Below are 24,549 nucleotides of genomic sequence, written 5' to 3' on the forward strand. Positions count from 1 at the left end.
ATGACTAATATGGAAATGTGTTAATACACATTCTTATCTTGGATAGAAATTAAAGGGGAGACTGTTCATGCAGCTTATAACTGAGATGCTAGAAACCACTTAAAGAAATGAATATAATGAAATCAGTGAATACTTGTAACCAAAATCACCTTCCAAAACTTGTGTGTAGAGGAATGGAACTAAATGCAGCATCTCAGTACTGTTCCTTTGTTAATGAAGTTAAAGGGAAAATTGTGACATTTGTTTTCTAACTGATCTGACTTGCACTGTTAGTGTTATGCACAGAAAATTTGATTAGGGCACCGTCCTTGAAAAGCAGTTACACAAGTTACACTTCCAGTTAACTGGAAGTTAACTGCATGGATAAAATACTTTCCACTGTAAGTTGTCAGTTATGCTCCGGAGACTTGCAAACCCTTACTCAAAATCTAAAAACTTTTGGCTTGAACCACAAAGAACAAGGAAGATAGGCAATCAGTCAAAATAAATTGTGTATCCTACCTTGGCAAGCATTAAAGTATGTCCCCTCCCAAATCCACACAAAATATTCTGTCAAGGTCATTCCTTGCTTCTCAAAGGCTTTCATAATGCAAACACATAGAGCATTTGAAGTCAGCTCAGCTTTGGACATTGATAATATTTTTAGGTTACATCAGTGAGATGAAATGATCAAAATGAAAACTGCAAAACCACAAAATCTAATCCAAATCCACTAAAGAAGCAGCATATATATGTAACACATATATTTATATGTATTTTCATGTATTTATATTACGTGAAAAATAACTTTGCAAATGTCAAAGACCACCAACTAATGCAACAGTAATTTTCTGTGATGTCCGTACCTAACCAAAGGATGATAAGCATGCAGAAAATAAAGGATTTTTCTATTCATTATTTATTGATAGGATTAATATCCAGACATCATAAAAGTTACAAATTAATTAGGTGTAGCAAAGGAAGCTATGATGTAGAACAACTAGAGCTCTAGAAATGACAAACCTCAGGAACAGCAAAGTCAACAGGTGCACTTACATTGTGGAATAGATAGAATATTTTTTAAAAATATCAGTAAAGTAGAACTCAAGAATGGTCAGAAATTTGTTTTGCAAAAATATATTTTATTTCTTTATATTTCTTTTGGAGCCAGCTTTTCATTAATTACAAAGATAAGATGACTGATTTTAGTACCAATCAAATACTAGAACTGAAATGTAACTTTCCTCAGAAATCTTCAGTGCAATTTTCTCTTTCCAGAAATCACATGGGAAACTCTTTTATGACTCCTGAACTCCTACTTATTTATGCACTGAAGACATTGAAGGAACACCATGTTGAAAACACGTTGTCATTAGATAGGCAAATGCCTTCTACTGATGTCCAGATCATATGGTTTTTAAAGATGTTTAGTTTAGATGATAGCTTTGGACACCATGATTAAATGTCTTTGGAAACACTGTTCTCAGGGACTGTGACTGGCACACAAGCAAAAAAGTAGTTTTGTTCCAACTACATGGCTGGAGGGAAGAACAGAGATTCAAAAGCTTAAACAAAAAGCCATGCAGCCTTTTCTAAAGAGGTGGTGATGGTAAAAGATCTGACTGTTTGGACATAAAGGATCTCAGAACTATTTTTAAGATCTGTGGATTCCCTGCCATTGTTACAGCTAATAGCTGTTTGATTCATTTCTACCATGGTGGCAGAAAATTGGCAAGCTTGGCATAAAGGGGTCATATGATGAGCTAGGCATGGTTGTTGCTGCTGAGTTTTATTTCCTCCAACAGCTGTGAGGTCCTTGGCAGGTCCACCTGCTGGATTTAGGAGGAGGAACAGCACTGCCATCCCTGCTAGCTGTCATGAATGGAAGCAGACAGACATTATGACTCGGGGGCCAGGGTGGAATGAGCAGAAATGAAAAGGAGGGAGAGAACGTGTCAGGCTGGATGCCATTACTGCACCCAGAAATGATTATCCAGATAAGCACTGGCTCTGGAGAAAGCAAGCAGGGTTCTCTGCGGAGAGTGTTCCTGCCAGCTCTTTGTCCATCTGGCAATTATTCAGGGAGGCATTTATCCAGAGGTCTCTGTAAAATTGTATCGCTCTTGTCTGCTCTTCTTTTACAGGATGCTCAGAAGGATTGTGTGGTATGTGCTGGATATATCAATCACACAAGACTGTTGTTTTACAGCCCACAGCCATGCTGAGATACACCAACAAGGCTTTTAACGTTTGCTGGTGGTTGAATGTTTATGCTGTTTTCAAGTTACCAGTAACTGCAGCTGGCACTGTGTGATTCTGCTGCTGCCAGAGCAAGGGTGATGAGCAGCAGGCAGAGGAAAAGAATAACTGTAGGGTCCTCTTCAGTGGCATTGAGGAACTGGTCCTTCTTCTATCCTGTTGAGACAAAAATAAAAGTGAAATTCTTGCATCTATTTCTCGGTAATTTGGAAATCTGTACCTTCCAGGAACAAAGCTGCCACAATTTATTAAAAGCTGTGCTTCTCTTTGTCTTCTTTCACTCATAGAACTCATAGAAGGAATAACAAACACCTAGGCTGAGAGAGACTTAGCAGTGGTAGCAGTAGGGTGAAGGAAAATTAAGCTATCACTGTTTTTCTGAGTCTGAAATGCTAGAATTTCTTTCCCATAGAGAGAGAACTGACAGTGGTGCTTGCAATAGATGGAATTGTTGATCCAGGTGAGAACTATGCTGTCAATTTACTAGTCTGGAAGAATATAAGAAAAAGAGCTTATGGCTGCAATAATCTCGGTAGATCTTCGTAAGTGATGTATGAGAAGAGGTTTAACAGGTTTTGCTTAGTTCATTAATACATTTCTTTTGAGCAAGGATTCATCTTGAAACTCAATAATATTATATCCCTCATTCTTGTGTCATGCCTTGGGAAGGTAAATATATTTGTTACACAGTTACAGCTGGGAAAAATTGAACCATGAAAGGATCATGACTTATTCAAGGCCAGAAAAATCCTCTGTAGTACAGCCAAGAAGAATATCCAAGTTAGACATCAAGCTATCAATATTCTAAAGACTATCTGAGGTCAAAATAGAACTGATTTCAGTAGTTAGTGCAAGATGTACAAACTAGTGATAAAAAAAAAGTCAAGGCAGCAGATATACTGTACAAGGACTACACTCTAGCTTGCTGATTGCTCTGTTGCCTGTTTGTCTTTCATACTTAAATTGCAAACTCTTTGGAAAAAGATCACCTTTTTGCTTTGGATGATATGGTACATAGACCAAAAGGTTCACCAGTTCATGAGTAGATGCTACAGCAGAAAAAAAAAAGTTAAGTCTAAAGAATGTGACTAGACAATGCAGGAGTGTTGTAAGCAGCATCATCACCATTATTTCTTAAAAAGAATCAGGGAACTGTTATTACATGCTGTGGCAGAACAAAGACATTTAAGTACAGCTCTTTCCTTCTACTATGTGTCTGAAACCTAGGTCAAAATATCACCCTTAGTTTCACAGATCCAAAAAAACCATTTTTAACAGAAGTTCAGTGGACTGAAATGTGAGGGGAAAAAATCTTTAAATGTGTTTTCAATTAAAATAATAATGAAAAGCATAAGTAAAACATTAAGGAAAGAAATTTATAAATAGCAGTAGGCTAGACATTCCCAGTGTGTGAGCAAAACCCCTACAATTTTCTGTAAGAGACTCTAGTTTTACCTGACATACTCTTTCCTGAGAAGTGGTACAGGATCCTGTTTTTCTGAAGAAAATTTCTTCTGAAAGGTATACCTGTTATGCTATAAAGTAAGAACGGTGCATCAGCAAGATGGCAAAGCATTTTTACAGATAACAGTGATGCCAGCAGATTTTCAGTAGGACCTAGGAAAGTAGCATGAAAAGGTCCTCAGATTGGTTCTCATTTAGTTGTTTGACTTTTCCATTACACAGAGGAGTAAACAGGAAAGGATTTTGGCTTAGGAGCAGGTTTGTTTTCCCTTTCTCCCAACGGAAAGAATGAATAGAAGATCAAGGTGGGGATAAGTCTTTCTACACAGACTAACAAGACAGGGAGAATCCAGTTTGTATACAGTATTAAAGCACTTTTTGCATGTTTAGTCAAGACCAGAAACTATGGACTGTGTTATCTCTCATATTTATTCTGTTTGTGCATGATGATGCCTAGGTTATGTATTCAGGGGCACAGCAGATTTCTATCTCTAGCATGTTGAAAATTGTTGATTATTCATTACACTGTTACAAGTTTTGTGCAACAAGGAAACTCCTTGGCTTGCAAAATCTTAGTGTGTTCCCAAACAGAAGTTTCTTTGTGTACAATGGTAGATGTTCCAAATATTGCACGATGCTAATTTGAGGCCAAAGGCCTCTGTTTCATAACAAACCCTGGGTGCCGTTACTTGTGACTAAAAACTGCTAAAAGTCTCAGGTTACCTTCTAGAGCTGTGTTTTAGATAGACTGAGAAATAATCTGTGCAAGAGGTAACTGAGTATCTTTCAGAGCTCTTCAGTAAATTTTGCACTTTTTTTTCAATCAGGTCAACTTGTTTCTTTAAGCACAATTTTTTTTTAAGAGCAAATGAGAAAACACAGATGTCAATCAGCATGTTCAATTTCTGATTTCAAAGTGGTAGAGCCTTTATATTGTGTATAAATCTCTGTTGCATGCCAGCAGTGCACTACGTAGTGTTCAAGAGTGAGGAATGGAAAGTGGGTTTTATTATCCACTGTGCTTCCTTCTCTGGTCAAGGCATGGTGGAGAAACACACATTTGAAAAAAATAAGGTGAATATAAGGATTATAGGCAGAATGTAATTTATTAGATCAGCAGTAATCAAAGGATAAACAACCATTACAAGGCATGCCATGCATTTTTTAATGACAGAATAGCAAGGGTTTTCCACTTTGCATCTTATCCAAAAGTAATGCAAAACCTTGACAGCACTGGCCTTACTCTAACGGCAAAGTAATGCCTTAAACAGGAGTGGTGACATCTTTCTCCTTTTAGCTATTTCTTACAGTGGTGCCTGTAAGAAATAGTGTAAATACACTGTCCCTGTATTTTATGTTTTTCCCTGTTTTTAGCTTCTTTCCAGAAAACATTTCACCCCAGTGTACCCCACTGCCACTCTGACATTTTTCTTGAATTTCCTGTTTCCTTCTCCCTTGTTGGAGTCTTTACACCTTGAGAGAGCTGTCCCCTAGAACTGTCATACACATTGTATGCACCCTTACCTCCTAGACTTTTATTGGATATGCTTCTTCTTCTCTGCATTCTACTCCAACCAATTGCTATTCAAAGGGATATTCCTCTTCCATTTGATAAGCATTTATAAAATACCTAAAGTCAACTTCTTGTTCTGTTTAGATGTCTTTAAAAGCATAGTGGTTTGTGTGGTTATTTTCTTTCTTTTTTCTGTAAATGTGATTTTTATGGCAGAGAGGAATATTTGAAAAGCTATAATAGTGCACTGATTTGCAACGAACTAATTTCATGCTGCATAGACAAAGTGGATACTTTGCTATCTTACTTCCATTAGTAACATTCTCTCTTTGTCAATGTCTTGGTCTAGGAATCTTCCAGAAAACTCTCTCTAATTTACAGACGCGTTAAGTGTCAAATGCTACCTTTATAAAACTCAGAATTAATTTATATCTCTGAGCTGTACATTACAAGAGAATATTAGATTATCTGCTTATCCCAAAGAAACCATACTTGCAAGATGACAATGAATGCAACTGACCTTCTGACAGCACCCTTCACTGAAAAGCTTGCACAAGGACAGTTGTAGTGTGGCATCTTGACAGACCACCTAAATAATTCACCCAGTGTGACCTCAAAGCCCTACCTACTGATATTATTCTGCAAGTATATAGAGTACAAAGAGTGTTTTGCCTAGAGGGAAAAATCTCTTCCTATATCCTCATCACATCCTCCAGCGAAGACCCTATATTTAGGTCAGCCTCTGATCAGACATATACAGGGCAAGAAAGAAAGAATCTACTTCTGTTAGAAGGTAATTATCCCTCAACTAGTGCTTCAGATCAAATCACTGATCCCAGCAAACTGACCATCATTGTTGAGACGCTTAGTTAATGTTACACTTGGCTGTTACACCAAATTCTGAGAAATAAGCCTGAAATATTCAGCTTAAGTGCTTTGAACTGTGTGACTTCTACTTTATCTAAAATCGACACCATCCTGAAAACAACCTCGTATGCATAGCAATATTCAGTTTTCCTTTACTCATCTCAGATCAAAAGAGCAAAACCACCCCAATGTGGTCGAGCGAAAATCCCGACAAGTAGAAAATTTACTCGAACCTCCCAAGGTTCGGTCATGTGATGTCTCCTGCCTTTCTTCTCTCTCGCAGTCTCTCAGGAAACAGCCGCAGCGGTAGGTGTGCGTGGCAGGGTGTAAGCTCATCTACGTGTGCATTCCTGCGCACACATGGAGCGCGGCTGCTCCGACGGGGCACTAACGCTTCTGCGCCGCTTGCAGGCACGGAGACACGGGCACCTGAGCATGGGCGCAGCGGCGCCGGCCAGCTGAGGGCAGCCCGCAGAAGGACGCGCGGGGGCTACGAGCGAGGATGTGCGTTTAATTTCCTACTGACTCCAGAGAGGGACGACCAGGTGAGTGGGGCACTCTGGAGAGGCGCTTCCTCGGCTGCACGCAGCGAGGCACCGCGGCCGCTCCGCTCCTCTCCTCCGGGCCCCCGCCGGCTGCCAGGGAAATGCCGGCCGGAGGAAAGGCTCAGATTGCGGGCTGCGAGCTGGGAGCGCTCCGAGATCCGGGCAGGCTTCTCTGCGCCTCGCACGGGTGAGCCCGGCCCGGCCCGGCCCGGCCGTACCCCGCCCCGCGGCCACCGCAGCCTCCGCCGCTCTCCCGCACGTGGGGAGGGCCGCGTGGGGGCGGGGCCGCGCCCGCCGCTTGGCGCCTCTACCGGCTCCCGGGCTCGGCTCGGCCGCGCGGACGGACGCCGTCCGGCTCCGGCTCCAGCTCCGGCCGCAGCCGCGGCCCCAGCCCCTCAGGGCGGCGGCAGGCGCGGCTCCCGCCCGGCTCCGGGCCCGCCCCGACACCTGCGCGGGGGCGGGCGGGGCGCGGCCCCGCGGCACCTACGGGCGCGGCCCCGCCCCCGGCGCCCGCCGCCGCCAATCCGCGCCCGCCGTCCGCCCCCGCCCTACGCCGTTTGCGCAGGCGGCGCCGTTTGCGCAGCGCGCTGTCCGCCGGCGGCCCCCGGTGCTCGGGAGCCCGATGTGACCCGACAGAGAAAATGGCGGCGGCGGCGGGGGATCGCGCCTCGTCATCGGGACTATCCTCGGGCGGCGGCGCGGAGGCGGCCGCCGCCGCCGCCTGCGGGAGCCTGAAAGGCGGCGCGGTGGCGGGGAGCGTCGCCGGGAGCGGCGGGGGGCTCTTGCGGGAGGCGGGCGGCGGCAGCCGAGAACAGCGCTCTGACTGGAGACGGAAGCAGCTGCGCAAAGTGCGGAGCGTGGAGCTGGACCGGCTGCCGGAGGCGCCCCTCTTCCTCGCTGCCGCCCCGGCCGCCTCCTCCTCTTCCTCCTCCTCCTCGCCGGAGCCCCCCGAGACGCTGCTGCTCCACTACCTCCCCGGGCCGCCGCGCTCCAGCCCCGCCAGCCCGGCTGCCTCCCCCAGCCGCTTCGCCGAGCTCCTGGAGCCGCTGCCGGCGGGGAGCCCGGCGGGGACGGACCCAGCCGCGGAGCGGAGGATGGAGCCGTCCCCCGCCGCGAGGTGAGGGGCGCCTACGGCTGGAGGGGCGGGCAAGGGTCGGTCCCGGCGGGCGCTGCGTGACAGCGGCGGCGTCGGGGCTGCTCCCGCGGACGGGGCTCGGGGCGGGCTCCGCCGCGCAGTTCCCGCTGGCCGCGGGCCGGTAGCGGATGCGGGGGCGGCGGGAGCAGCCGCGGAGCGCAGCGCTGGGGCGCGGCGAGCAGAGCTCGCCCGCCTTCCCCGGGGCACCTGGTACGGGGCTGAGGGAGGGGCACGGCCGCGCCGGGCTGCCCCGCCGGCCGCAGCTGTCAGCGGTGCGGGAGCCCAGCCGCGGGGGCGGCCCGTCGGGCTGCGGGGTGCGGTTGTGCTTGACTTCTGCCGGAGTCCCGAAAGGCTTTGAAGTGTGAGCTCGGGGCGGTGGCGGGGCCGGGGCCGGATGTGTCAGCAGCCATTGGGGCTCGGGGCTCGGCAGCGCGGCGCTGCCCGCGGGGCCGGGGCCGGGCTGCGGCTGAGCGCCTGCCTTGCGGGCTCCCCAGGCGCTGCCCGAGTACTTTGCTGCAAAACTGAGAAAACGACTTTATTATATTTTTATTTTCCCCTTCCCCCCTCCCCCCGACTTCTCCGAAGTCAGATTCTTACTTGCAGCTTCGCGATAATGCAGAACTGATTTGTTTTAGTAAGAAGAGGAAGGACTTTGAAGTGTAAATATCCTTGCTGTATTTCTAGGAGAAAGTAATTTTGTCGTGGCTTAGTCTAGGTGATAAATTTCACTGGTTGCATTCAGCGCCCTGGTGTTTGCAGCCGATGTTTGCCTTCAATATGGTTTAATTGAGAAGTCCGTTTTCTTGTGATCTGCCACTATTTTGCCTGTTTAACATGTGTGCAAGTATTCAGGTTGCATGCGAACTTATGCCCGCGGTGGAGCAGTTTAAGTACTTTAGAACACATTTATGTACTCCCTGGGTCTTACTGGTGTGTGTGTGTAGGGACTGCAGTATGACCAGGTAATTTTGGTATGAAGATGACAATTTCACCTGGATGTCTTCTAAGGTTTTATCTGGTGTGGACTCTGTAGTTTAAGAACTTAGTATTAACATCCAGGGATCTATTTTAGTGATGCCTTATAGTTTGGCTAATCATTTAAATCTCATAAAAGTATAATTCCTGTTTGGGCATATGACTTGTTTGTTCTTTCTAGCTGTGTCTGATGCCAGTCAAACCTCAGGAATATTTTTAAAGGTTGAATTACCACAGGAGTACTGAAGTAAGAGCTATTTTCTAGACAATGTCCTGTTTATATGTATTCTCAGCAATTCAGATGGATTTTGGCCTGTTCCTAGGGCAGTGTAAAAATACTTGTTGTGGTGTGGTTGTGCAGATAAGAAATGGCTCTGTACTTACAGAAGGATTAGCAGGAAATTGTAAATGTTTTGGGGAAGGGTAATGATGTACAAATTTTCGTGAGTGCCCTGTCTTTTTATAAACTCTTGGCATCACCTTTGTATTTATAAAGTCATGATATTATAATGTGCTGTATATTGTAATACAGTTATATCAAGTTTCCTGGCTTTCAAGAAAAAAAGAATATCAGAATATGTTTAAAGAGGTTGAGTCTCGTGGTGATAGCAAGTGGGAGTCAGGCTCGACGTTAGAGGAAGGTCAATGTGTGTCGCATCAGTGGTGAAACGCTGCGTCCATCCTCGTAGTTGGTCCCACAGCAGCAATGACAAAGCAGCTGTGGAATTTTTTTCCTTTTCACACAGACAATTTTGCTTACTTTTAGGTACCTGCATTTGGCCAAATCAGTGTATTGAGCGTGTGTACGTGTTAAAATACTTGTAAGGGCTTTGTGCTATTTGGCTAGGAATGTTAACAAATCTTAGAAAATACTGAATGCCAAAAGCTTTTCTCTTCAGTATTTCAGTGAGTCTCCTTTGAGTTTATTATAAGGGCAGTTGAAAATAAATGACAACTTTAACAGCGGTTGTGCTTCAGAAATACCCATAAATGCTCATGTGGAGTATCTCAGTAATTCTGTGTGCTTTATTAACAATAAACAGATATTAGACCAAGAAATACTTCATGAAACTGTTGAAAAAATTTAAAACATCTATCTGCCCTCATTTTAACATTGACTTATTTCAGCTGGAGGAGCAAGGCTAATTGATATGTGAATAATAGTAATTCACATTACATTTGCCCGGGCAGCTGTTGCCCAGGTATTTATTAAGAGGCAAACTTAAAGGCATATTTTAAATAAAGTTTTATGGGGAGGCTTTGAATGCAGTGAGTTGTACTTTCCTGTAAGGATCTGCTGTTAGTTAGAAGATACTGTGCTTGCTCTAATGTCCCCCTATCCGTCTCTTTGGTATTACAGTTACTTCCTTTTAAACAGATTCTCTGTTTATGCTGAAAGACCTTCTTGAGCCTCAGAATGAACCTGAGAAGGGAAACTGACTGCTGTTGAATTATAGATGTAAATATTACCTTTTTCCTTCAAGCTCTCCAGCATTCTGCATGTCAGGCAGCAGAGTGAATATTTTCACTAAAAGCACTGAAGGGTGTAAGCTATCTTATATCACTGTAAGAGAAGAAGGGGGCTGTTTTCCTCAGAGTTGCAGCTTCAACATGATAAAGCACTTCAAATCTCTTATGCCATAGATATTGTTTACTGTCAGTATATTGTTTTTGTTTATAACAAAATCCAAATAGTGAATTCATTGATAACTGTAGTGTGATTTCTTGTCACATGAGGGAAATCCATGGAGGTAAAGTGCATTTCCTTCTGTGTGAGCTTAACAATATGCTTTTAAAACATCCAGACCTTAAAGTGATGTTTGTGTCTGAAATTGGTGTAGATGCCTTATTACTTCCTCAAGTACAGCATTAGTTTATATTGCTGTAATCACGTTTTTATAAAAATGAAAGGAAATAAATGGTGCAGTTCATCTGTGTGCTGCAACCACATACTTTGTGACTTCCATGAAAATTAGGTGTTTGAAAAGGCATGTGCTAGATAGTTCAGCTGCAAGGCAGCCCTTGTAGGCATTTACACTGTATTTTTCTGCAGTTGCTGTTTGACACATGCTGGAGACACCAAGGTCACACTGTAAAACTGAAGTTTTGTCTATATGTGTTTGTACATATAAAAAAGCTCATCAGTTTCAGATCTGTTTATCAATTTGTAGCACCTTTGATGACTTTCAAAGGAGGACATGAATGCTGCTAACAGAGCACTGGGAGTTGTGGTGGAAACAGAAGAACATTTACAGTGACTGCACAGCATGGCCAAGGATTTTTTTGTCACTAAAACACGAACTTTCTCTGTTCCTGTCAGAATGTAGCTAAGGTAAAAAAAAAATATAGCTCATTATTAATCTTGGCTATTCCCAGATAAGGTGAAATATAATTCTGTGTTTTATCCAGGTCTCTAATGCTTGATGTTTATAACCATCTGTGTAAATAAGCTACCAAATTTTCTGCTTCCAGAAGTACATTGTTTTTGTTTATAACAAGATGAGGGGATACTGTGGTGAGAGAAGATTGCCTTTCTACCTCTTCTGTGCTCTGTTGCTTGGGAGTACTTTTGGAAGAGGGTCACCCTCTACCATGTCTGATTTTTATCACTCTTAGTTATTGCAAGTGGTAGGGTTCTGCTTAAATGGTCTGATCTGGTATGGCAGTTTCTTTGTTCCTGTGCAAAGTAAATAGATTGTAACTAACTAATCTGGAGCTTTCTGTCTCATTGGATTTAGTGATACTAAAGGTTCAGTCTCTGCTGTCACTCAGTGGAGTCTAAGGACTGCTCAGTGCAATACCTGTGTGTAGACGTGTGCAGTCGTATCTTACCCAAAGGCTGAACGTGTAGAGCACAAGCTTTGAAGACCAGTTTTTCCTTCAGTATGATGGATTTGAACTTCACAAGACCTGTTAGTGTGCTAACACTTCCAAAAGTGATGGTGCAGCTGTGCAGAGATTTATGCTGCTGCAGGGAAGCATGAGGCAGGAGTAGAAACAAGCATCTCGGGGTGGAATGACTGTGGGAATGCTTCTGTTGGCTTTCACTGGCTTCCAGTATTGGTGAAACTTGTCTTAAGCTTGTTTAAAATATAAATTATACGTTGCCATGTAGCTGTTTTTTAAACACACTTGTAAAGCTGGTTTTCAGCAGAAGTGGTGGTGAGAGGACGGATCTGGTTTGAGTTCTGAGTTTCTAACACTAATCTGAATGTTCTCAGAGGATTCTCTGCAGAGACCCGAGGGTCATCTTAATTTACTTTTTATCTGCTGTGCGCTCACTTAAAGCTCTAGAATTACAGTTCATTCTTTTTCGTAAGGCAGAGTGGACAGAAAGCCTTTTAAAGGGCTTCATTACTTGTGTCTGTATGACTAGGAGAACGTGGTTAAGTGGAGCGTTGCTTTCTGCTGCTACCCTCCCTTTTCATCTTTACCCGAAGGCTGAGTGTGTTGCCTGCAGGCTTGCTTCCGCTTTCCAGGCTCACACTGCACAAGTAGAACTACTGGAGTGTTCTGGTTGGTGCTGGTGTGTCTTGGCTATTTTTTTCCTGTATGTTTGGAGTTTTGAGGGGGTTTTGGTTTGGCTTGTTTTTGGTGGGGGGAGGTGTTGTGGATTTTTTTTGGTTTTTTTTTTTTTTTTTGTTTGTTTTTGGTTTTGTTTTTTTTTTGTTTGCTTTTTTTTTTTTGTCTGTTTCTTGGATTGTAGGTTTTGGGGTTTTTTTTTGTTGAGGTTTGGAGGTTTGTTTGCTTTATTTTGTTGTGGTTGTTTGTTTGTTGGTGTGCTTTTAGAAAATCAGTTTTGTTGAATCTTGGCTGTAAAATGTCCTGAAAACATAGCAGCTCTATTTGTTTGCTACCTAATAGCAACTTGAAATTGGAAATGATTTACCTTCTGTCTGGAAATGGATGAAATAGTTTTCACATTGTCAGAATAAAAGGAGATAGAGGCATCACTCCCTCTTTTTTTTTAGGCTTATTAATGTCCAGTTGTTTTGATGGTGTTCATTGTGTGGTGATTAAAGATTTTAAGATGTTTGCAGAAAGTGTATTTTTTCTTTAAACTTAAAATGTCATGGAGTATTCCTATTTGTGAGATTAAACTGTAATTCAAGACAGTCTGCCTGTGTTTCACACTGCCTCCATATATTTCATTTCTGTCCCTGAAGTGTAAACTATTCAAATCATTCGTGGAAATATAGCATAATACTGTCTGTTCTCATCTCTCTTGTCCTAGTGTTCTAATTGGTAGTTAAATTACTGCTAATGTGATTATTATGCTGGTGTTTCCCATCCTGCTCTTGGTACTGCAGCTCCTTGTAATTTACCCAAGGTCACTGTGGAAGGTGGAAATAGAGTGCTGGGAAGTGAGTTGCATCTGCTTGACCTCACTGACATCTGGCCACATCTGACATCTTGTTTTCTGAGCTTTCCCCATCCTCTTCTTGAGCCTCCAGTCATCTTGCTTTTGAGCAAACTGAAATGAGTTCTTACTTAGCTGTCAGCAGTGATGATCAGGTACTTCTGGGAGCTGGCAGTTCACCCTCATGTGTGCATGTATGTGTTTAATTTCAGTAGTTATTTCTCTGAAATACCATCTACAGTCTGATGATTTTTGAATATATAACCATCGTGATTCTGTCTCCAGGACTGTTCCTTTTGGATGCTGAAAGAGCTTGGTCTAAATATTTAAAATTATGAAGGGGGAAAAAGCCCCCTAACCCTAATTTGTCATAACCCCAAAACTGTTTCTCAGTTTCTTTTTTTAATACAAATTATTTGTATTATCTCCCGTTCTACTGCAGAATATAATTTTAGTAATTCTTAATGTTCTTTAAAATGGAGGCTTCTAAGCTCAGTGAATGAATGCCTTCAGATAATATGTAAGTGCTCTGCATTTGGAGATGTTTACAAAAATGTAAGTATCCATCAAAGGTGTGGTGAAGCTTGCAGTGACATCCACTTTGGAGTTCAGGTACAGTTTATAGAGCTTGTCAGATCAAGACACTCAAGACACTCTGGTAAGGCTAGTGTTTGTTTACCATCATGGCTAAGACAATATTGTTATTGCTTTGAATTATGACTGTACTTTTAATTTCTGGTTGCTGAATATATAGTTTGAAAATTAGTGTAGTTAGTGACAGTTTCTCTGTTAATTTTTTTTTGTTTATTTTTTGGTTACTTCTTTCAGGGGTTTAGACAGTGGAGTTGGAAGGTCTGATATTAAGTCTTTTCAATATTTTTTCTCTGATTGCAGGTTTTAACTTTAGCATTAGATCTATAATTTGTGTCTTAAATCTTTCCATAAGTAAAGATCTGAGAGATTTTTTATTTCACTAAAGGAAATGCCTCTACAGAACTCTAGGCTACAGGATTACAGATTTCTTTGCTTAATGTAAGAAATTATTGTAGTTTTGATTGGCATGGAAGCTTGCTGAGACAGTGTTAATGTATTCTTAAAAACTTGGGAAGGATCTTTCACATTAAGGACCTGTTTTGCATATTATTTTGTTAGATTATTCATATAAATAAAACATAGGGAGTGGCTTCTGTAGTTGGGTAAAGTTTTTTCACAGGCCATGCTCTACATGGAAGAGTAAAGAGTTAGTTTTTAATTGTGTGGAGCTGGATGGAGTTATTCTTAAAACTAATATGCATAAGTTTTGGGTTTTTTTAAGATAATATGGTAATGCCTCCATATAGATCCACAAAATGGCTTCTCCTGTAAAGATAGAATTAACATTGATTTTTAGGGTTTTTAACTGTAAATTCTACATTGATTTGTAATGAACAGCTTATTACAGTAGGTCTCCTGATCTCTGCAGGCAAATCGAACGTCCCAGTCTGCAGAAAGTGCAAGGGTTTTGGGGTTTCTATTAAGTTTTCCATGGTGTGGAAACTATTTCTATAATGGTAGTAAATAGAGCCAAGCTTTTCAGTTTCTGCCTGCCGGGGGTGGGTCCTGGTTTCTGGCAGGGTCACAGTAATCAGGATCACTTGCTTTCTCTTTGAACCTCCAAGGTTAGGGGTAGCTAGGACTGGTGGCCTCATACGTTCTGCTCCACACAGTCATGTTTACACACTTCCTCAAACATCTTCCTAAAATTAACTAGAAGTTAGAGTTTGTTCCCTGGAGAAGAATTTACTTTGAGTTGCAACTGCATGTTTCTTACCCTTCCCAGAGGCTCTTGGGGGAAAGAACAGGGGTATGTGGAAAAGAGATCTTAAAGACATGCAGATTGTTCTGCATTTGCTTTAAGCCAGTAGTACAAGCAGAGGGAGAAGAAGCTTCCTGCTTCACCTCCCCTCCAGCCTTGAGGACAAGAAAGCATAAAATGAGACACGTTAAGCCATGCAGAGCTCTGGCAGAGAGCAATGTACGTGTCCTTCAGCATTGTCATTTCAGAAATGCCTTATGCCAAAGCAATATGGAAAAGTTGGATCTGCTTGGTATTTCTCAATGTGAAGATTACCATGCAGACTGAGTGTCCTTTTTTGTGATGAGAGGGCACATAATAATTAGTATTTGTGATTAAACTAAGATGTCTTCCATATTTTCAAAGTTGAAAGGTGTTTACATGTAAGAATGTGTTCAGCATTGTAAACCAGCATATGCTGATACACAGCAAGCTGAGTGAGGAAAAGTGTGGATTGGCAAAGCGTTTGACTTGGGAGATTTGTGCCTGCTCATTGCATTTGGCCTATGCTGCATGCCAGCATCCTCTGTTCAATGTGGTTACTGTTATTGCTCATTTCTGCTATATTGCTGGTAGCAAAGGATTCAATTCTGAAAAAAAATGGTTTTTTCTTGTATAGATACTTCAAAGCCCAGTGGGTCAAAATTGACTCTCTTAGGAACAGAAAATGTAGGAAAAGGGCTTAGGAAGTACCACAGTATATAATTTAAAAAGAAAATCAAGTGTTCCCTGTACCTGAGAAATGCTCATTATTTTAGCCAAAAAGAATTTCTTTGTCTGAGGGGGGATTTTTATTCCACAAAAGGAGAGAAGTCAGGATTTGCAGACTCCTAGACTATACTGCAAATCATCTCTCTTTTCTGCAGTAGAAGATGGACTTCCCTTTTTGAGGAAGAAAAAATATTGGAAGGGTTTGATCTGAACATTGCCTGTTGACATGTCCTTGAAAAAGGTCTTGATGACATCTCATTCAAATGTTTACTGTCTGTTCCAAATAAAACAGTGGCAGTAAATTTCCTTGGCTGTTGCTCTTTGGGATACAGTTTACTAATAACGTCACAAACCTTTGTGAAAAGTGGCATTTCTCAGAAAAATAGTGTCTTTAACCAAGCTGAGTATGGTGGTAAACTAATGAAACTAGGAGCTATGGTAAACTATGGTAGTAAACTAATGAAACTGCTTACTGTTTGTCTTTCTGAACTCACTTGAAGTACAGTTGTACTTGATCTTGAAATTCTTATTTATGTTGAAAACTCTGAAGCATAGATTAGCTCTTTTATGAAAAGTTAAGTGTATGTATGGTAAGCAGAACAGTACTACTGTATTGTAAGATTTGTCTTTTAAGCATGTGGTTAAGTTCCAGCACGTTCAGGTACAATGGTAAACTGTCTTGTCCCAGTAAATGTGCTGAAGTATTTAATTCTCCCTGGTGTCTCAGCAGTAAATTAGTATGCTCTAGTGTTAGCTTGTTCTGACCTGCTCTGAGTTGCAGGTCTGTGGCAGCGTTTTACAGTTCTGCTGCTGCTAGTGAGGATGCCCAGAAAAGCAGAGTGGAGAAGGAGAATTGCTTTGACACTTTGAAATCGGCTACATATGAATTGTGTTCCTTTATTTTAAAATTGACTGCAAATGAGAATAGAGGTCCAGTGCCAGGGCAAGCCACTTGTAGACCCTGGGAATCAAGACTGCAGGGGAGAGCACAGCCAGAACTTTTAGATATTTTGGCTTCCTTTCAGCCTACTGGGTAGACTGTTGAGGAACTAGCAAAGGGAACTAGTAGGAAATCTGCCAGTTTCTATCATGTAGACAGAGCTCTCTAGGAGCTTCATCAGAAGAGGTCTTTTATGTTTTCTTATTTGACAAATAATTTTTTGAAAGTATTTCTTCCCAGGAAGCAGCTTAACTGTATGCATTAGTATTTCAACTTTATTTAGCATACTTGCATGTGCCTAAGTAGTTGAGACCTAAATAGCCATAAATAGCTAGGACTTAAACAGAAACTTAGATTTTAATCTTGTGAATGAGCCTCTAGGAAAAACTTTAAACAGTGGTGGAGCCTTATAGGCTTTATTGGTATTCTTTGTGTACAAGTGTTCACTTCATGTCTATCTACCATGTTTGTAATATTGGTACCTTAGCTTGAAATAAAGCAGGGCATTTGTCACTAAGTATGTGACTAACTAGTGTGGGTTTTGTTCAAAACATAAATTCCACTTCAGAGGAAAATCAGTACCTGAATTTACCATTATGCCCACCTTGAAGTTACATGTGATTCTGTCAGGGTTCTGAGTGAGCTTTCTCTGCTTATCGGCTCTGTAGCAGCTGGCAGCAGGATGAAGCTACCATATCTGTTGTACTCACAGTGGCTAGGTAAGTTCTCTGCATCTTGTGGCACACAGCTACATAAAACCTTTTCTAGGACTTGTAAAGTTAGCAAGCTGGACTGCCTTTGATGTTTCAGGCACTAGGTACCTCTGTAGAACTTTGAAAAAGAAGGATGCAACATCTGGTTATGTAGCATGTGCTGCAAACTGCAAGACCTCCTGGCCGTAACAGAATCTCTGCATAGAAGTGTGTGTTTCAATTAGCACATTTAGGTTGCTTTTTCCTAGGCTATGCTGTTGTTGGTGCATACTGATTTGTTAAATATCTAAAACTCGTGGGTTTGTCATGATTAAAACCTGAATTGAAAGGATACAATGGTGCAAGTGGTCAAAAGCGTACCTAGGACCTGTAGCTATGAATAGTTACACTTGCAGAGCTGTAAGATTTTGAAAAAATACTCAGTTTGTTTCATCCAGTTTATTAGGAAATAATTCAGGTCTGTTCCGTTAAGTTTGTGTAGGGAAAGACTACTGAACAAATTTACCTTCTCTGGTTAACATCAGTATAAAAAGCTTTTAGGTTTCTCTGATCATAGAGCCAAAAGTGCTCTGATATGCACAGCTAGTAAGTAGGCAAACTGGATTGGAACAAAGCCAAAACCAGAATAAGGACTGATTTCTATTACAGCAACATTTTCAGAAATGTTACATGTCGTCTGTGTGAAAAAGCTCAACTGGTTATACTGCTTAGGACCAACTGTGTTCTGTCTCCCCTCTGCAGGGAGAACACAGCTTGTGTTATGGGAACTGATGCCTTAGGAGGGGCAGGCTCTTTTTTCATTAAGTATTGTCAGTCTCTGGTCGAGAGGACACCATTGCCTCCAGATTTCAAAATATTTGCACATCAGACATGGTGACAAATTTATGATATTTATGATCTGGTGGAGGTACAGAACAGGCATATGAGTTTTGTGCTATTAACATTTTTTTAAACTAGTGGATTTTGCTTGAAACCACAAATAATTATGCAGTCAAAGTTTTTTGGGGTAGTTATTATTGGGCGAGGTTTTGGCATTTTTTCAACTGTCAGTATGTCCAGTCTTTCCTCATGTTTCTTTATAATCATGTAGAGGGAGGAAGAAACGCTCTCTAGAATTTGTTCTTTTTCCCCCATTAAGTTCATTTTAGAGAACCAACATTTCACTTTATCTCCTGAAGGCCCAATGTATGCTTCATTGCATTTCTGAATCTCATTGTGACAAGACCTGCATTTTGATACTTAAAAGGAAATAGGAAATGAGACAATATGGGTCTAGCACTGTTACTCCCTTTCCATGTTCAAATAAGTGGCATGTTTTTATAACTGGGAGGGGATGAAGCTGGCTCTCACAAGGGAAGTGGTTAGTTCTTACCATGGTGACTTTTGATAAGGGTTTGTTGGGCTACTGTATACTTATTTGCACTTGCTAAAATAATCTATAATGACAGGATTTAAAATTCTTAACCCTTTCTGCCTAACTGCATTGGTCCTTCAGCTGTTGTGAGTGGGCAGCCAAGGAGTAAGAATTGAGAACTCTGCTCTTCCATATTCATACAGCAGCTTGTTTATAATTTTGTGCAGGTGCATGACTGGCTAGCTAATGCTTAACCCAGACCTACTAAGCAAGTATGGGAAGTGTGTCTTCTGAAAGTGGTGACCTTCCCTGTGGAGAGTGTTCAGAGTGGTAGAGCTTGTGTTACATACCTGAGCATTCCTGAGGCTGACTATGCACATGCCTTTTGGTTTCCCAGGACAGGATTACGTGACAGTGCGTTCTTCACTGGTTCTGGGCTGCAGTCAGCCTTGTTCAGAACATTTCCAAGGCATGTTTTCTTTCTGATGTCTGCATGGGCTTGGGGCTCTGTCACCCCTTGCTCCTCCCAGGCTGCCTGACATTTTAATGTAGCAATTAATTCAATGAGTGACATGAGTCTTCAGCTTCTAGTTCACAGTCAGGTCACTCCAGTACCTAGTAAAAGATTAACTTGTTGAGAAAAGTATTTCCATAAACAGTCCATTAGCAAGTCACAAGGTCACGACTCGTTTCACATGCAGACTTTCCCCCAGCTATAGTTACACCAGTGTGTCCTGGAAGCTAGTTTTTATTTCTGGACTTTTATGTATTATTGTGGTTTTATAATGATTTGAAAAGCACATGCACATCTCCTTAAAGTGAGACTGGGAAAGCCAGTTACTGTCCCATATTTGAGACGCTGCTGCTGTCATACAAGTTTTCATGGTAAGAAATAAAATCAGTGTCACATCTTTAGCAATCACAAATGCATGCCTAATCTTTGAATATTTTAAATTAAAATTTAATAAGTTATCTGTGTGTTACAGAAAATGCTTTTTTGTTCTCTTTTTCTTAGGCATTTGTCTTGTAAAGGTCTTTCAGAATAGTATTCTCTTGGCTGTAAAATGAGCATATTGTAAATGTGTTTCAGTGGTACTGGTTAAACTTTTAAGATGTCTGATCATGTGTTGATTTTAGGTGAGTCCTTTTAAACAATGAATATGTGGAAATGCCATTAAATGGGAGCACCTTCTAGTTGCAAGAGCTATGGACATCTTTTCCTTTAAAGGAAAAAAAACTTACACGGTGTAGAAAAGTAAATAAAATTAAATGGAATTATGAAATTGTAATAATCAGCCAAATTCTGGGATAGAATTATTACTGTGTCAAGTTGTTTCAACTGAAGTTGAAAGTCCTTTTAGAGAAGTCATAGCACAGTGGGGTAATCACAAGTGGAACTCAACCTGTAAAGCTGCCACGATGTTCAGACTTCGTGTAATCTTGTTTAATTTGTTGCCGCTTTACCATTTAATGTGCTGAATCAGTGCTGATGAGTTTCTGGGTAGCACCTCAGGGAATTCAGGTTTAGTTGTTGTTAGTGATTTCCTTTGAATGAAAGATGGTTCCTCTACAACAAGTGGCATAATTTACCCTTTCTTAAATTGGTACAGTGAAATCTTGGGCTTTTATTTCCCATATTTTTATTATTTCCATTACTATCACTTCAAGTCCTAGTTTGTGTTTCCTGTGTTTAAATATGTTGCTTTCGAAAACAACACAGTGGCTTAGTCTATACTGATTTTTTTTAATATGGATTCTGATATTAAATCCTCCAACAGATTATGGAAATATGGACAACACAAAACTACTTAAATATAGATTTCACCTATGATTGTGCTAAAAACACCCATGAAACTTGAAGGAAAACTTTATTAAGGCAGATAGGACAATCTCATCTTTCCAAATACAACTTATTGTTCTTGAATATAATTACCTCTCCATTTTCCTTTCACTTAATTTTGAATAAAGTCAGTTATGGCTGCTGTCAAATGCATGAAGTCACTTTAAATCTGTATATTGGTCAAATGAGTCTAATACAAAAAGTGAGGAATTTGCTTCAGAAGAAATTAAATAATAAAGCACAAGGATAAATACTCTTTTGAACTGTGCAATTTAGATTTTTACTTTCTGAAGATACTTTAACATAATTGTGGATATAAAGAATTACAGAAATCAGTTCTGGATGAGTTTGGCTTCATCAAATCAAAAACGGATTAAATGAGCCTCGCCTCGCCTGTGCCTTAAGTACTTGCTGGTACTTGAAAAAGGCTCAGAAACCATACCAAAACTTCAAACTAGCAAATTCTTCATGTTGCGGTGGGTTTTTTTTTTTTTGTTTTGTTTTGGGATTTTTCATCTTTTTTGGATTCTCCTTCATTGTAGTCTCATTTTTGTTGTGAACTTCTTTCCAAAGTAACTGTCATATCCCTTATTCAGTGATTTGGTTTTGTTTTTCTTTTTTCTTTTTTTTTTTAAATACTGGTGTTTTTAAACACATTGTCTTGTATTGCAGCTTTCTAGGTTGATACACTTCTGTCTAAATGTTCATACAGAAAAGAACCATCTTTTTAGTTACTCATTTTTTTGTAAATTAATTTTTATTTTTTAGTTACATTTTTAATAGTTCTGAATTTCTCAGTTTGGTATTTGATTTATGTGTTCTCTGGAAAGAAATGCCTCTTCTGTTCTTTTATTTTTTACTCTGCCATCTTTAACTAAAATTGCTTATGCTGAAAGTGAAGGTTGGTTTTGAATACAGCTGAAATACAGATTTACTTAAATGTGAAGCCTAAATTTGGGATTGCCTTTGGGAGGTTTGGCATTTTTATAAAATGAAACTGCTCCTTGGATGCTTTGATATGGATTGGAGCGCTCTCTTAATGTGAAGACAGGGAAGGGAAGAATACAGGAAAGTAGTCACTAGTAGTCTTACACTTTTTTCAGAAATATAGTGCCTTTTTTTTCAAAGCTGACAGTGGGAACAAAGCACCAGAAGATTACATTTATCAGCCAGTTTGTCCAAGTGATGTGGTTTATTCTGACTTGTTAAGGAATGAGTACACATTATTAAATGTTATTTACATAATTACTTTGAAGTTGGAAGTAGTTAAGAATCTTCCAAGAATAATGCAGAAAATTTCCTTTTCTCAAAATACATGCATTGCTTCAGGTGCTTTTACTTAAAAGTCTGTGATGAGAACTGGCTTTCATCCACTAATTTGAGCCAGTAAGTTTTGGTGTTTTGCTTTTTTCTTTTTTTTTGTTAATGGACCAGGATTTGTTGTTACCTGAAGAATTTATTGAGATGGTTTTTAAACAGAAATAAAAAATTCACTCAATGTTAGTTTAACCTTCCCTTAGAACACTGAAATAAAATGAAGTGGAAAAGCTCTGGAAATCAGATTAAAACACCCTTGAAAGCACAGAATTCACTTAGTGCCTTTCTAATTTTAGAGCATTGTGGTGGTCAAATCTATACAAGATTTCATGAGAAATGGGTAATAAATTGAAGTAAAAACTCACTGATATGCATTAGTTTCAGAAATTCCTGTTAAAACTGCAGTGCAGAAGGAGTATCTCAGTGAATTAGTGCTGTGAAGTTAGTAGGCTTGGAACTTTTTAGTTCTGAAGTGAAATGACAACACTTGCATACCATCGATCTAGTGGACCTTTTGTAAGACAAGGTGGTTTCTTAGAAGCCTTGAAACTTGTAGCCTGTGTTGGTAAAGATTTGTGTCTGGCAGTGGGGTGTGGAAAGGAAAAGTCAGGGCTTGACTTTACTGAAACTCTGGACCTCTTCAGCATTATCATTTGTGTTCTCCTTTTCTGCGTTTGCCTTTGGTGGTGTTTCAGGTGTGTTCCATTTGTTTTTCTTCACTACACTAAACCGTAGGGAGAAAAGGAGGGACAAAATATTTCTGTAGTTAAGTTTTGTACTAAATTCTGGGAGCGGGGCTTATGATTCTGGCTTCTTATCTGAAAGTTCAGACACTCATGCTATGGTAGTTTAAATAAAGTTGGTTTTATAGGTGCAAAATTTTATAGATAACTTCCGAATATAAGATTTAAAATTAAGTGTATTCTTTCCTAATTACACCTATGTTTCAGTTTAAAACTTAATTCAATTTATTGAGTGCTCTTTAATAGTGTCTGTTACTAAGGTGGTCCTGGGAAGTACACTTAAATCCCAACATTAATACCAGAATAGCTCTAATACATTTTGATCTTTTGACAACTTAACAATGTTTCACACTAGAAATTGTGCTTTTAATGATCAAATGAAGCAGTGAGAGGGTATACATTAAAATGTTATAATTTACTTAAAATTGTAGTAAATAATTGGTGAATATATGGAATGAGAAAAAAAATTTAGGCAAAGATAACATTTTCTTCTCTGCCCCCCACCTCACTCCCCAGACACTAGTGGCATTTGTGCATTTGTATTTTAAATTAGATATAGACATTTTCACTTATTTTTCTCATACATGTGTATTTTGCTGCCCTTCATAAGGGAGAAAAATTATGAATATGTTAATTGAATAAAATTACATTAAAAAGTTGAGATAAGTTGCTTTCCACATAGGTCATAATTTTTTTGACAGCACTTCCATTCATGGGTTAGATTTCATGATCTTTTTTCTTCTTAGTAAGAACATTGCTTTTAAATTAATGCTGTTACGTAAATGTGAACACCTCACTTTGTTTATTGGGTCCTGGACTGGGAAGAGAGTATGATATGCTGTGCTATGGGTGAAAGATATTCATCAGATATGGATAAGTAGCTTACTTTCCAATGCATCATGGAACTAGAAATAAGTTGTAAATTGAACAGCCAGCTGCTAGTTACACAGTAACATCTCCTAAATTAGACCATGTTTTCTTTACTATACTGCTTTCAACTAAATGTATTACATATGAATGACACAAGTTTTCTTTTGTTGTAAAGATAATAACTGTATAGGATTTGCATTTTGTGAACTGGAAAACAACTTCCAGTTGCCTTCCAAAAAGAATGCAGATATAAGGGGTGTTTTTTCTCCTACATCAATCTTTAAAAATACTGGTATAAAAGTTTTCTGAGATGAATTACAGGTAACAAGTACCTTGCACTGTTTTTAGCTTACCTCATGCTGCTGAATCTTTAGCAGATGGTGAGTTTGCTTTTGACTTGATGCAAAGTCAAGAGGTAACATGGAGAACAGTCCCAGAGAATGTGTTCTGCAGTGCAAGAAAACAAAGTCCTCATCTCCAGCGAAACACTTCCTGTTGTGTTCTTAACAGCTCCGTTATAGTAAATTGTTTATTGCTTAAACAAGCCATCTAAGGAGAAGCTGAACTGTGATATCGTATAGTAAAATTCAGTTCTGTGCTGGTCATACCTTTCAAGTTTATTTAATTATGATGTACTTCAAGTCAACTGGTATTCTGTGGTATTAGGAGCAATTCAGTGCAAAATGTAAGACAAAATCACACACAAATTTTCCTCTTCTCATTTTGAAACAAACTGCTGTAGTTTTACTTTGTCTGGCCATTTTAGTTTTTTTTAAGGTAATAATTAAATTGCTTTGTAAAACATGCGGAGATATTTTAACAGTGCTTGAAATTAACTTCTGTTTTTCAGATATCTGCCTGTCAGTAACTGTTTTTCATAGAATTTTTTGCAAGCTGCGATGCAAGAAGAGAGAAGGGCTTTTTCTTAGTCAGATAAGAGAAACCGAAAGCATGCAGCTGACTTCGGCAAAATGCTTTTTTGTTCCCTTGCTTTGCAAGAGAAGGAGTCCTTATGAAGCTTTCTTAAACTTTAATTAGTAATTTTGCTTGTCTTAATGCTGTCTCTGTTATGACAAATACTGCTTCAGTGTGTGTATTGAATTTTCTGTTTGAGAGATTATGAGAATGCA

The 24,549-nt window shown here is 40.2% G+C and overlaps 1 protein-coding gene and 1 long non-coding RNA gene across 13 annotated transcripts in view; one reads left to right on the top strand and one right to left on the bottom strand.

The window, feature by feature from the left end:
• Positions 1–880: 880 nt before the first annotated feature.
• Positions 881–7,051, bottom strand: LOC135290280 (uncharacterized). Its single transcript, XR_010353026.1, has 3 exons — positions 6,316–7,051; positions 3,694–3,773; positions 881–2,394 (listed from the first exon to the last, which is right to left on the bottom strand). It is a non-coding gene; the product is annotated as an uncharacterized LOC135290280 (long non-coding RNA).
• MAP3K1 (mitogen-activated protein kinase kinase kinase 1) overlaps positions 6,487–24,549 on the top strand; it is a 69,751-nt gene continuing 51,688 nt past the window's right edge. For 7 of the 12 annotated variants that reach the window (XR_010353025.1, XR_010353021.1, XR_010353022.1 and 4 more), the window contains exon 1: positions 7,193–7,744. Coding sequence is in view for 5 of the 12 variants with exons in the window: in XM_064404189.1 (XP_064260259.1) it covers positions 7,269–7,744 (476 nt within the window). In the remaining 7 variants the exon portion in view is untranslated. Of the gene's footprint in view, positions 6,628–7,191; positions 7,745–24,549 lie in introns of those variants that run through there. The other 5 variants (XM_064404185.1, XM_064404186.1, XM_064404188.1 and 2 more) reach the window with 4 other exon arrangements.

Source organism: Passer domesticus, chromosome Z (genome assembly GCF_036417665.1).
Source record: "Passer domesticus isolate bPasDom1 chromosome Z, bPasDom1.hap1, whole genome shotgun sequence".
In the NCBI taxonomy this organism is placed as follows: domain Eukaryota; kingdom Metazoa; phylum Chordata; class Aves; order Passeriformes; family Passeridae; genus Passer; species Passer domesticus.